This window comes from Anopheles stephensi, chromosome 2, assembly GCF_013141755.1.
Source record: "Anopheles stephensi strain Indian chromosome 2, UCI_ANSTEP_V1.0, whole genome shotgun sequence".
Taxonomy (NCBI): domain Eukaryota; kingdom Metazoa; phylum Arthropoda; class Insecta; order Diptera; family Culicidae; genus Anopheles; species Anopheles stephensi.
Window position 1 is genome coordinate 75,498,610 of NC_050202.1, and position 14,447 is coordinate 75,513,056.

A 14,447-nucleotide genomic window follows, 5' to 3' on the forward strand; every position below is an offset into this window, starting at 1 on the left:
TTGACGCTTGGCCGGCTACTACCAAGAACCGGTCCGCAACACACACACACACACGCTATCCGGAAGGAAACAATGTTTCGAGCCAGAGCTGAGCAGAGGGTGGCCAGAAAATGGCAAAAAAAAAATGCATAACGCCACTTGGACGGTGGCTGTCAACAATGTTTATTGCCTGCTTGAAAAGTGTCCTTGTGCACGCCGGAAGACAAACCCCGGACAAACCGGGATTGCAACTGGAAGTGGTGGTTACACCTCGAACGCTTCCTTGGCGCAAAGAGCCCGTTGTAATAGCTTTCCTTCGGGCTGCCAGTGGGAGAGAGATAGAGAGAGATAGAGAGAGAGAGGGTATACCAAAGCGTATCGCAGTTATAATTCCTTTTGGAACTCTTTCTTTCGCTTCCCTTCGCGCTTAAGGGTTCGCTGGGCTTCCTGGAATGTCTTTCCACCACTGTGAATGGTAAAGCATATGTGTTGTGTGTGTGTGTGTGTGTGTGTGTTTGTGTGAAGAAAGTACGAGCATCGTAGTGCGTGGTAAAACGTCAGTGTTGACTTCACTTTGCGTCGATTACTTCACTAGTGGCTGTTATTTCCTTATCCACGCTTATGCTTTCTACTACTCTCTCTCTCTCTCTCTAACACACACACAATCATACACGCTCCCTGCACTGTGGAAGGTTATGATCTCGGTCAAGTGAAGTGGTGCTAGCTTCGAGCCTTTGTAAACTAGCAAGGCCGTGAGTTTCGAGTTAGCTTGCCTAGTGCATACATGTGGGAGCAGTGGGAAAGGTTTGAAGTGGCCATGCCCCGACTTGAAAAGCAAGGCTCAAGAAATCGCTACTGGCAAGTGCGCTGGCAAGGGTCACATTTGAAAGACCCGGTAGTAGCTATAAACTAATAAAGGGACCAAAAAATGCAAAATGAAAACCCGGGAAACCGAGGCGGGCGACTCGTAAAATTGCGCTGACATGTGCCGTACGATTACAAAAACATTGACATTGGCTTATTGCATCCGCTGACGAGTATCATTCCACTTGCCAGTAAAGGCTCTTGCTGGTAAAATTGGTACGGAGGGGGGAAAACGGGCGAAAAGGTTAAGTGTTTGTGCTGGGGCAAAATATTGAAGCAAATGAAGAACCGTTCTTCCTCCGTTGTACGGTTGCACAGGATGCAGGACAAGTGCTCCGGTGCATGCTCGTTAGGGTAAATTAAACGTATGTAAGTGAAGTGTATAATTAGTTCTTGCTGCTACGATCCGGCTGGGACTGGCAGGGGGGAGGTTTTTATCGTGTAAAGTTAATCTCTACCGTCGGCGGTTTTTTTGTTGTGTCTTTCACAGCCATCTGGTGCATTGCTTTAAAGCTCACCCGAGTTCATCATGCAACCAGGAATCCATCAAATCCATTCCGGCGTACCGTGTCGTTAATATGGAGCAGATATTTCAATCGGAATTAATTAGTTAGCAAATAGGTAAATCGCATACATCAATCATTTTAGTCTACTTCCATCGAATCAATTAAATTACATTGATGAGATTAAAGTTATAAGTCAAAGGGGTGAAGTGGCAAAAAAACGTACCCATGTATAAATTAGATCGCTAACTTAACAACTTTAATAATTAACTAGGAAAACGGTTAAAAGCGTCGAACGCCAATTGTCGTGCAAAAATCAAACGAACAAGATCAGGCAGCTGAAAGTAAATTGTTTGTGTTGTTAATAGTAGTTGGTAAGCCACTAAGCTAGTAACGGTACACAGTTCGAGACGGTGTAAGAAGTTAGCTCCCACTGACGAGAACGGAAAGTTGCCTTTCCCTCAAGCGAATACATATGACTTGTGTGGACAAGTCAACCACAAGTCGACAAAGGATTGCCACATACACACACAACACACACTGGCACTCACACTTATACAGGGCTGCTTTTTTTCTACTGTCAAAATACTTTACCCTGCTCCAAGCTAGACCATTTGCCGGCCAAGCTTCGCATTGGGCTTGGAATTGGTGGAAATTAAACATCGTCCAGTAGCGTTAGTATGTGTGTGTGTGTGTGTGTGTGTTTGGGGAAAGTTTGTTGCTTTGCTGCCAAGTTCCGAGGCCGATGCCGTACGAAGGAAAGTTTGTCGTGCACGCTAACGTTTTTCCTCATTGCTGTATGAAATACTTTCGAAACGGTCACAAAACAGGGGTAGCTCCTGCTTAGCAGGAATAGCTTAGAAAAATCATTCGCTGTGACAGGAGCAGTCTCAGCGCTGTCGTCCCACTGGTCCTGTCGAGCAGTTTCCGCACAAGGTCCTCAGCTTTGTACCCAATTTTGTGCCCGTGTGCAACATTCCATATTGCTATCCCTCTTTGCCAGTATGGCAATGATCGTCTGTGCTGCTCTGTCAATTCTTCCACAGCCTGTGTCGATGTGTATGCCTGTGTATGCCACTGCTCGACCGTGTAAACGCGCGGTATTGGTATGTATTGTCGCGTCGGTGTAGACTTGACAGGTACGGTGCCGGCACGTAAACAAACCATTGGCCGCAGTTGCTGTTATGGATTAGAATTGTGTTTAGGCAAAGCAAGTTTGCCAGCCAAAACATCCGCGTCACGTCGAGATCGCTCCTGTATCGGAGGGACCGTCGCATTAATCAATTGTGTTAAAAATTTGCGGGAAAAACCTAGTGCAATGAAAGCCTTTGGCTCTCTTTCGGAGCCGGCGTAGGAAGCTTCCGGATGTGTTTCGGAGCCGGCATCGGATACTATCGGAGTGTTTAAAGAGGCGGATGAGGTCTCTGAGGGCCAAAGCCTCTTTTAATAAATGGTTTAAAAAAAGAGCTGTTTTGTTTGTGAAGCAAATAGTGGCAAGGCGAAAGAAAACACATATCACAATACATACAAACAGCGTGATCACACACACATGTATACCCCTGGAGCGCAAACGCTCACGCACACCACCCCATAAGCCCGAATCCGAACGTCCTCAGAATGTCCTCAGTCCATGTAAAAACGTCCTCAATTTTGTATGGCCGGCGGGCTTGTGACACAAAATTAGGACGTTGCATGCGGATTCGAGCACTTGTATGACGAGTGGGGTGTTACCAACTTTTGACATTTGACTGGCCAACCCAGTAAACAATAAGTGGATCGAGTTGCTGGGCGCTGGATGGTGGAGGAAGTTATTTTAATCTGTATCGCTTTGATTCACCGGGTCAGTTTTTCCCCCCCGTCGCTATTCCAATTCATTTAGCCCAAAAGGCAAAAAGGTGCCCTTACAAGCATCTTCATCATTTAGCTCGTTATGAAGTTGTTTTTATTGTCTGTGTTTAGTTTGTTGTAAAAAAATAAATACTTCTAGGTAGAATGGTCCTGGGATGGAAGGCATTTGCACTTGACAGCCACCACCCTTGAACCGATGCCGAGTGGTAAGAGTACTTAAGTAACGATAAAAATTTACCCTTTTTTGTAAAAAGGTACACCTGGCAGTACTTACCTACGTAGCCCATGAGCAGGCTGAGCAAGGGCACCACAGCCAGCAGATGCAGCTTGCTATTCATTGTGTTCACTACACTGTTCGCGCCTTCCTTCCTATGGAACCGGAACCTATGGGTGTCGATATCAGCAGCGGGCAGCACTCAATTAATCCCGAAACGAAATGCTCGACTGCAAAGCTGGAAACGTTGGATCAATGAAAATTCCCGGGATTCCGAATCCCGGGCGTAGTTCGGGCCGGTTAATACTGCAGTACGACAAACTGGGTAAGCTTCAAACCGGGAGGGTCGAACCGAGGAAAAAAAACAGCTTACAATCGCGAGTGGCTACGAGTGAAGTGAAACCGTTTGTATCAAACACGACCCGGTGTCAATTTGCTTCGTCTCGTCAAGCGGTTACACTTGCTGGTGCGGCACACCAGTGTAGACACCCGAGTGCCGTTAGCGAATCTCCATTCAGAAGTAACTTGCTTAGCAAATGGACGGTGCCCGAGCTTTAGACGAGCTTTTCAGTCGTTGCTGTTGTTGTTTGTAGTGCTCGTCACTTCCCGAAAGCAAATACCTATTCGTTGTACAGCTGTACCGGGCATACTTTAGCCGGCCAGCTTTTCATTACTCGCTCGCAGCACACAGACACGCTCAGCACAGGGACACAAAACTTGGGACGTATTTTTGGATGATGAATGCTTGGGGCTTTAATCATTTTTAGACTTCCAAAAAACTCACACCGCTGCTGCAAAAACAAAAAGGGCTTAATTTAAGACTTCACTTCACTGTCGCTCCTGCCATCGGGTAAGGTTGGGGAAGTTTCTATTTCGTGGGTGTTTTTTTGTTGTTGTTCACATCGGGCACACCAAATCGATCGAACTTTCAGAACGGCCGGTTTAGGAGGCGGTGGTCTTGTGTAGCCGACCGAAAATTTGCCGATCGCGTTGAGTTGAGTTGGTGGTCGGCCGGATGAGGCTATCTGAAAACAACATTGGAAGAAGGAGAAACGGAATAAGAAATCGTGATTTGGCTGATAATGGTTCAAATAATATTAGGCAGGTGTGTGTGTGTGTGTGTGTGTCTTTGAAAGTGTTGGTTTGGTTTCGTAAATCCGTGTCTTCGGTCGTTGGCTTATGTCTTTTCGCATTAGCCGATACGAACGCGGCATACACCCTGGCCCAGGGTATTGATTTCCCGTGTTTGCTTTTGCTTTGCCGAAAGGATAGCTTATTCGGTCGATGAAATGGGACTGTACGGTAGCAGGAGAGCCGGTGTGATATCACCGACGCACGAGAACGATCAAACACAATGTTGAGTAATTCCATAAGTTGTGGTTATTGATCGTGGCGTAACTGCGACGTTGGAGAGAGAGATAATTAAAATAGATTTCACAAATGGTTTGTTGCAATTATATTGTTGGAGGTTTTTGGAGTTGATTTAGCTTAGTGAGCAATATCTTCTCTTCCATTGCTCTTCGCACACAAAAACTTGACCAAACTAATGATTTTACCTAACAGACGAACCTAACCCAAAAACCCGAAAGGAGAGTTTGCGTGCCGGAGAAAAGTAGCAAATCACCAAACGCCTTATAGGTTGATTTATCATTAGAAATGATTTATGAGCGTACCCATCCGTAAGTTGCCCGACATAAATGGTGTCAGCTGTCGCTTTCCCTTTAAAGCTTCCTTCTGCCAGGAAGCACATTCCACCCGCACCGATATCCGAACAAAAATACGCTGGGCGGAGGTAAAATTAAGCGTAACGAACGAAAACCTCCACACAAAAGCCGTACTTCCCCGCGGGAGTAAGCATCGGGTGCGCGAAATGCGTCAAAATATTCAACATTAAATTTGACTCCACCAATCTGAACCGCCAGTGGATGTGCGACAAAATAAAATAAATCATCCGAAGCAATCAAATTTCGTCCGTTCGTTCGTTCGTTCGCTCGTGTTCCCCGGAGGGCGCGCGCCAAGTGTGGAACGAAGGATGTAAACAAATTAATGCGAAATTCAAGCTCTAGCGCAAACCAGACACAATACTGTGCTGGACGGCTCGGCGGAATGGTCCGGCGTCGGAAAAATGGTAACCGTCCTCCAGATGCTTTCGCTCCGGTGATCATCATCCTGTCTCATTGTTCGCATTCATCGTACCGATAATCGAATCTAATGAAACTTAACGACTTAATGTGAGGTGCGTTAACCAACGCATTGCACGGTACTGTGAAAGCATTATTGATTAGGAGTGTCACTGTAATACGCAGTACGGGACGGTTTGGTTCATTCCTGTCAAATGTGACGTTTTGACGATGCGCCATCTTGGATCTCCGGATCAAGGTATGTAGATATAGAAGGTAGAGTTGTTTAGAGCAAATTGACATTTCTCGACCTGACATAACAGTTCCGTGGTGATCAAGGGGAAGGGTATTGAGAAGAGTGACGGCAGCGTCGGAGGAGGCGCCGGTGGTGGTATCGCTTGCGATTTTTTGACGAAAAATGCAACCAAATATCGTCAATCGTCTGTGGGACAACACTTAATATGCGAAGATGACCCATAAATTAGCGAAATTGCTCAAAGGACTGAGAATCGAGGCTGTTTGTTCATGTTGGTAGCCCCATACCATATGATTTTGTAAACAAACTCTGACATAACTCGACTAAAATGTCGCCCTGTCAAATCGATAAAAATCCACCTTCTAAATACATACACCTTGCTCCGGATCCAGGATCTCCGAAAGGTATTTCGTCAGTCGGATACTGAAACAGTAATTCTGTGTGTCTTTTTCTCTAAAAGCGATTGGTTTAATATAATCCAATACATCGTCCACAATTTGATGACCGGCGTATGATGTCTTGGCGATCCATTCTTCAGTCCAACCCTGGAGGAAGCACGTTTTATGGGCGCGAAAAAAGGAAACAACACCCAAAGCGACAGTCGCCGGGAAATGCGTAATTTCAATTCCCTCAAGCTTCTTAGGAAAAACCGGATTATAGCCAGGGTGGGGCGGTCCCTTTGGTTTTATTTTTAAATTTAACCTTTCGGTGTGGCCTTCGGATGCTTCGAGAGTGCGAGGTGCGAACAGCGCGGGATCGTGCTTCGTTATTGTTGTCGCGTAAAAATTGCCCATTCTTTAGCGCATAAATATTCATGATAAGAGCATTAAGTGCGAGATGAGAGATTACAGCCGAAGGTGGCACAGGCATGTGATGCGCTGCGACAACACCGGTGTCATGGACAGTTTTCGTTCAATGCGAAAGCGTAGTGGGTATTTGCAAAATTGTTATCACTTGATACCTTGCAATGAGCTATTGGAGTGTTGTTTGTGGGCTGTGTCTGGCCGGAGACGGGCGTTACTTTTTGGTTTTCTCCTTCTGTGAAGCAGTCCTGCCGCTGCCATAGTTTGCTGTTATACCGTGCTGTCTGACAGCTGTGGCAGCTCTGACAGCAGAAGGGCCAGGACGGCTAGCGATATAGCCTGTTTGTGATGAACGATGCAAAATGAGTGGATAAGTGTGAGTTTCACCCGGTACGGTATTACTATATGCTGCAGAACTGTCAACTGCATTACGGATGTGTCAGCTCCGTTTATAAGGCATGGTCGAAATGGAAATGGATATCCCCTGCATGTCTTCTGCTTACTGCCATCACAATAAACGAGAAGGTCCACTCGACTCCACTCGACACATACAACAAATATTAAAGCTTCAACCTTGAGCATGAATGAAAACCCTCGAAAAGTATGGGAAAACATCTTTATACATCAAATATAAATCGTCCGTCAACAAAAAAAAAAAAACGGAAACAATTTCCCTCTAAACCCCACGCGACCCAAGCACTTCCCCCACAAAAAAAGGGCGACCAAATCCCACCCAAATGCTGGTGTCTTGCCTTTGTTTAACCTCCAGTATAAACGATTCTTTACACAGCCACCCTGGAGCGGTGACGGTGACAAGAACAAGCCAAATTGACACATTCCGTAAACGAATTTTCCTTACACAAAGCGACTCGTTGCCCATTGTTTGGAGGCAAGCTGTACCGCACGCTGAGCTGAGCAGATTCGTGGATGAGCGGCAGCGGCCGTTCTTGCTGTTGTCTTTTTCGATTAAACCGGACAGGAGGTGGGGAAAGCTAGGGTGCTCCGGGCTGCGGTGAAAGTGAGCAGTGCAATGTTTACGGAAATGCTAGTGAAAAGTGCGATCATTGTTCCGTTTGCTTTCGCCGTTGCGCATTTCATCAACTGGGTTTATTTGTTTATAAGAGCGTCGATGCAAAACTTGGTGAACGATGAGTGGGGTTGTTGGTTTAATTGAATTGCGTGGCTGCAAGGGTATTAGTAAGTGTTAGTGGTTTTCTTTAAGAGCAACTTATTCGTGTGCGGTTTTCCATCAATTTGGAGTACTTAATGTGTCAATAGTACGAGTAGTTGGATGGTTTTAATTTTCACTAATTGTAAAGTACTAGCAAGGAATGATCACTATGGTTGCGGAAAACAGCGCCATCTAGTGGTGAGGAGTTTAAAACTATCCAGAGCGGATGGATTCCTAGATCGAATGAAGCCGGTTAGGGTCCGGAAGCAGTAGTGTTTTAGGAGAATTTAGGAAAATAGAAAATGGTAGAAAGCGAGCTAAATGAAACCATTAAATTACACAAATTTATTTTCAGCAAAACAAAATGTCACAATGAACTAACACAAACGCCAAAATCCTCATAAAGTTGGCTGGAGAAATTTAGTGTTTCCAGCGGCTTGTTTTAACTTCCACAACTACTTAGAGCTTCTTCAAATTCTTCCTTGGCACTATAACCTCGAGAGGTCTCGGCCTGCCATTTCTAGCTTTCTGTGACTAGGTTTTCACCCATAGCAAAATAATCAAGCCCTGCGCATGGGGGGAGGCGGTCTGGATGGGATTTGAACCCCGGTCCTGCCGTGTGAAGATCGGTGCCGTTATCGCCTCGGGCACCGGACCGCCCCATAGTAGAGGTACGATGTACTTACAGCAGTACGATGCACAAAAAAAGCCCATAAAAATTGCATCCAAACCTAGAGCTTCAAAATCTAATCTAATTTCATCCATTTGTATGCTTTGTCTGAAGATTTTAAGGCTTTGCTTCGGATGAAAGCGTTTGTTAATTAAGATTAGATAAAAAGTGGATTCGTTACCTCGCCCATCCTCATTCCGATGAGCAAATAAATAGGCACAAAAGCAAACGAAAAATAAGGCATCCACCTCACCATCCTCCACTGGCGAAGATATTTACCGTCGTCGGTGAACCGAACAAAAGAAAACACTTACTTGCACTTGATCAGAATTGGTTTTCAAGTGACAACTACAGTGAAAAGTGAATGGTGAAACAAGGAGATGCTCCGTTCCGATGATATGTGACCGGGCGGGACGAGTCTGGCATTGTCGTCTCTGTGGTGTTCACCATCCGTGTGGCGAAGGATATATGTGGTGAGGAAAATGAGATACAAACTTGAAAGAATTCAAACGAAATCATCACTCTTTGCTCGCTTGCTCTCTCGCTCTCTCTCTCTCTCTCTCTCTTCCGCTTATGGTTCGCATCCGTTTCTCTCTCTGTGTTGTTTATTTGTTGATGCCTCCAAGCAGCATCGCAACCCATCCATCATTTGTTGCAAGCGAAATTATTTTTGGCAGAATCGTCACACATAAACACACACACCCGTAGTATATCGTTGTGGTGGTGAACCGTGTTGATAGCAATTAGCGTGGCCGAGTGCCTTTTGGGGTTAATCTTACGGGCAAAAAAAAAAGCGGTGGTGCGAAGAAAGTGGCGGGATCGGGAGACCAAAACTCAAAACATTCGCGCGAAGCTAAGAAAAGATAGAATTCGGTTGTTCTTCTGCGTCGCGCCGGCAAGGTTATGATGAAAATGTCGGCAGCTGCTAAAAATACATCAAATAACCGGACCGGCTTAAGAAGGGATGGTTGTGCGTGTACGGGGCGTGTCTGACCGTAGCGTGAGAGATCAGTGCTGTTTGGGGCTGAGATTGTTTGGTATTTTGTGTCGCTTGAAAGCAGAGTGTGCGTAGTGGGGGCAACTATAGTACTCTGATGAAACAGTGGTAGGAATTTAATAAACATTAGAATAAATAAATAATGACTTCTTTATCGTTAGGCTGTAACAGCCCGAAAGTGTCGTACAGCACCATTGGCACAAAATAAAGAGCCAAACAAAGTTGAGCTAGTAATTGTTGCTAAGTTTAGTATAGCTAAGTACTTCATTCAAGAATTTCGATGTATATCGCCAATTACACTCGAAATGTTAGGTGAGCAAAACCGTTAGCTTACCGGTAACTAGTAACGCCATCCTTAAGCAGCTTCAATGTTGCTGCTTCAATTGAATATTTATGAGTTCCGAAATATAAAAGCACACACTTCGATGAACGAAAATGTGCCGTCGCAATGACTACCGAATTCAAGCAATGAGCACTGGTCAACCTGGATGGTGGTTGCCACACACACACACACACACACACACCCACAAAGTCGCTTAATCAAATGAAGGGAGCGAGAAAAAAAGTTGAATAAATCGAATTTAAAAACTTTCCCTCATTGCTAATGAAAATTAATGCGTAATTCAACGAACCACAACGGAAATTAGGATTCATGAGACCCTTCACTCACTCACGCGCTCATCCGCGTTGATTTCTTTCGGCTAAAGGGCGAAAACGAGATATCACGAGCCTTTCACCCTTGCATGAAGTACGTCCGACTTCCAACGGTGAATCCAACTCCAATCCGTGCGGCTCCATCCGGACGTGGGTGTTGTTGATCTTGACACCCGGGACCGGCAAGGGTAACGGAATTCATCAACGGGGAAAAGCCGGCGAACGGGTGGGCAAAACATGCAAATATGACATTGTGGAAATGTTGTCCGGATTGCTGTACGCTGCATAGACCGGGCTCCGAAGGACTTAAAGGTGTGCTGTGCGTCCATTACCAAATGACGGATTAGCGGCGGGGGAGGCTTGGCATTTAAATGGTGGAATCAAAATTCGACTACTTGTTGCCAATAGGAAAGTGTAAATTGGGAGGGTTGGGAAACTTAATTGACTACAACTGCTGCTCTTTGTCATGGGCTAGGGCTTTGTGGTTACTATCCGCCCAAAACTATGTAATTTGGCCTGCCGCCTTTGAATTGTTGATGATTCCCTTTTTGGCGAGAGGGATATAGGGAGAGGGAGAGAGAGCGAGCGAGATTGCGAGAGTGAGAGATATCGTGAGAGTGCCACATTACACCGCACAGGGAACTAACAATTAGAAAATCGATGGGTCCACACCAGCAGATCGTGATAATTATCGAGTAAATGTAATTGTAAGTATTGAGCCTATGAGCCATCGGTTGCTGTTACATTGCGAGTCATAATGCGGTCACCCAATACTCTAGAAATACAACCTGCCAATACAGCTAATCAGCAGCACATTACTGAGCTGCGATGTAATTTACTTGCTTCTGGTGTGTACAAATGCGCTTCAAAAATATAATTCCTCTAAAATACTGTCACAAAACTTATCACACAGCTTATCGCAAGTGCTGCGTCTGGATCGAATTATATCCGTGAGAAAAATAGTAAAACTTTTACGAACTCTTGCGTTTCAACAAAAATGCTTGTAAGCATGCCATTGTGCAATCAAGCTCTGCGATCATAGACTCGGAAGCTTTCGTTTCACCTCGGGCATAGTGTCGCGTGACTAGCCAGTTTCATGTTAGGGCGTTCACTGCAGAAAATCGTGAAATTGATTAGTTTGTTAGGTTGTGCTTGGTGTGCTAGGGCCATAAAACGCTCATGTGCTAATATGTTGCTCAATACGAGCATATTAACGGTGAGCTCAAAACATTGGCAGAGAATTGAAGCTTTAATCAAAGTCTTTTACCTCAGTTTTGCATAATATCTGCTCAAAGTTTGCAAAACTTCACCTCCTCCAGAAAGGGAATGTGTCTCGTTATTAAAGGCGTGAATGATTCCGTGGCTTACTGAGCTACTCTCGTTTGCCGTTCTACTATTGTTTGCCGGGAAAGAACTGCTGGTAGCAATATCATGGGTGTGATTTACTGGAATGTGTTGATGCACATGGTGATTCCGGGTAACGTTCGTATGGGTGATGGATAGCAAACAAGCACAAAATTTGGTCCAATCCCCGCCGGCTGCCTGACTGACTGAGCCGACTGAAGCCTGAGCCACGGTGTAACGTGACCACGAATCTGCTTCCCCGTACCGTACCACCATGGACCGAGGCTTACAGCCAGTCACATGGTACGGCGCTAAAGAGTCCTTCGGGGGAAGCACCATTATATGCGAACCCGGATGCGAAAACAACCGGAAACTGATGAGTGACGTCTGGTGGAACAGCGGTCTAGTGAGCGAATCGACCGCGACCAAATTGTACTTCACGAGGGATGAAACATTTTGTGGCTTAAAGCAACTTTGCCGAACCATGTATGTATGAAGCAAGTTAGCATGATGATGATGATAGTTCGTTGGGTTGGTTTGTTGTGCAGCACGCGTTTTGTGGTTGATACACTTTGCATATGTAAAAGAAATCATTATTTGCTGATATCCATAGATTTGTTCCTTAAAGTTACAAAGACTTGAAGCAAGACACATCGTTTGTCAGCTCAAATAAACAATGTTGCGAAGTTTCCGCTGAATCTTTCTCAAACACTAAACAATCTGCCCTCAGAACCTGAACGGGTCGCGGCTCGTTTACGTAGAATTGTAGCTTGAGTTTCAACCGAAAGACAAATCACCGGTGTGACAAGGGAGACCACCGATGATACGGTTGGTCCCATAGCGAACCGTCGCAAAAAAAAGCGACGCACCAAATGGTATCACAGGTATTTTTAGAGTCTGCGTCCGAGCAGATGTGTGGTCGTGTTGCCGTGGATTATCATTGCAAAATCGCGTCAATGTCGCAAGCCGCATAGACTGCTGGGTGTAGGGTGTTTCAGTTGAAGCGGGTTTGGTTGCATCGTGGATGTTACTGTTTGTGGGCGTGTGTCATGCTGAATGCTGAAAGAACACTTTTACACTGATCATTGAACTGTAAATTCTGCTGTAAATGTAGCACAGTTTTCTAGAATCAATAATCTACCAACAGATTCGCAGAGGAAGTGAGAGCACGCGTGTGGCCCAATTTATTATTGTTCTTGACTGGAACATGGATAAGATAATACCAAGAGACAGTGTTTGTATTTCCTCACACTGATAGTTCCTGTTGGGATAACATAACATATCAAAGAGTGTACTTTATAGATTAAATCACATTTAAATAGCATTTTTCCTTTGTTTCGATCCTCTTCCCATGCAGATTGCGCGCTAAGCCACGAGGAAAGTGATGAATATTTAATCCTCACTGCAGTGGGTCCTGCCGCTTAGGCCACAGTCTCCCGGGCTTGTGATTTGTTGAATTTTTGGTATCGATTTCTGTACTGGTGGATGGTGTTTGTGTTGTGCTGTTGTGGTGCTAGCGAACAGTAGCTTATCTTACTTTTCCAGCTACGGTACGGGATACCTTTCGCTCTGCAACACTGCTGGTAACTGTTGGCTATGTGTTATTCCTATCGAGAGAGCTGCTTGTACGGACGGTAACAACAATCGAATAAACACTATTCTGAAGCACTGTTTGCACTGTATTGCACCATTACCACGCACAGGTGCACTTCATTATGGACGCTTGATTTCACTGCAAGCGTGGGATTCATCTAGGGGAACTCTTAAACTCCACCAGGACACACTTACACGTACGCTTGCTCACAACCTTAGCGATAATCACACCGTTCGGTGATGATGAATAGCACTGCATCAGGTTGCTGTGTGCAGTGCAGGTGCGACAGGCATCGTACCCAGCTGTTATGGCTTTTTTCACCTCAACCGTGTCACGAAAGGGTCACGCAAAAGGGTCAGCAAAAACTGGTCACCGCATCATCAATCGCTTCCGCTGACAGCACGGAACATACGCTCACGTGCCCACAAACATCAGACACACGGCTAACACGCGCACACACACACACACACACACCCTTCCCTTTCTCACTCTTACTTTGCACTCCTCCTCCTCCCCACCTTTTTGACACACTGCAGCAAAGCTCACTAGGAGACAGTCTCCTAAATTCACCAACAACAAAAAAGCAAAAACAACACTCCCGAAGAGGAAAACACTGCAGTACAGAACACTTTGGAGTTTGTTTTCCACCGAGAACTGAACGTCGACAAGTTGTTTTGGTAGCCGAGAAGGTTTTGGGTTCACCTCAGTTGTTGTTGTTGTTGTGTTACTTTTATCTGCTTCCGTTTTTTGCCCGTTTTTCGTTTGCTACCTTCGGTTTCGGGAAGGCGTCCAACCGTCTGCTGGTTTATCTGCAGTCCGCAGAGTGTATTTGGTGTACGGGTACGAGAGAGCGAGAGAGCTGTCCTGGGAGAGCAAGAGCGAACGACACGTCTATGGACCACAACCGAATGCCTTAGATGTTAGGCTCGGGTCGCCCTTGGGTCACCGCGATAGTTAGCAGACACGTTTTCACGCATGGTGTACGGTAGCACAGGTTATACACCGGAACCGCCGTTCCGGCTGACGATCGCAAAATCGATTTGACACGATTGTCGGCGTAAACGGTCGTAGAATGAATTACGGCAGTCCGGTCCGTCCGCCACAGACCGCTGGGAGACGAACTGCACGCGCACCTCTAGTCGTCCGACTTGTACCGCAACACTTTTGCAACTGAAACTCCTCGTTGCCCGAGGAGAAACGGTCTCGGTCTCGAGTTCAAAATACTGCAACGTCTCCCGTCTGCCTACATTCCGCAGGCTTTGTTTCGGTCAGCTGAGCTGCGGAAGAGAACGGTGATGTCAAAATAACGAGAGAGAGCGAGTGCGAGAGTGAGAGCGAGATCAGAAGTGAGAGTAAAGATTCATCCGAGAGTGAAGAGAAGCGCATCTCAATATACGCATATCCACCGTGGGGTCTCACGATGCGATGGA

The 14,447-nt window shown here is 45.7% G+C and overlaps 1 protein-coding gene and 1 long non-coding RNA gene across 3 annotated transcripts in view; both read right to left on the minus strand.

Annotated features, from left to right (window-relative positions):
* LOC118507663 overlaps window positions 1-4,199 on the minus strand; it is a 43,240-nt gene extending 39,041 nt beyond the window's left edge. The window contains exon 1 of the mRNA XM_036046440.1: window positions 3,469-4,199. Within this exon, the coding sequence (XP_035902333.1) occupies window positions 3,469-3,532 (64 nt within the window). The 5' untranslated portion in view covers window positions 3,533-4,199. The remainder of the gene's footprint in view (window positions 1-3,468) is intronic.
* Window positions 4,200-4,301: 102 nt separating this feature from the next.
* Window positions 4,302-14,230, minus strand: LOC118507664. 2 transcript variants are annotated; one of them, XR_004905683.1, is made up of 2 exons: window positions 12,985-14,230; window positions 4,302-4,433 (listed from the first exon to the last, which is right to left on the minus strand). It is a non-coding gene; the product is annotated as an uncharacterized LOC118507664 (long non-coding RNA). The 2 variants fall into 2 exon arrangements; XR_004905682.1 differs by having other exon boundaries at window positions 12,961-14,230.
* Window positions 14,231-14,447: the final 217 nt, after the last annotated feature.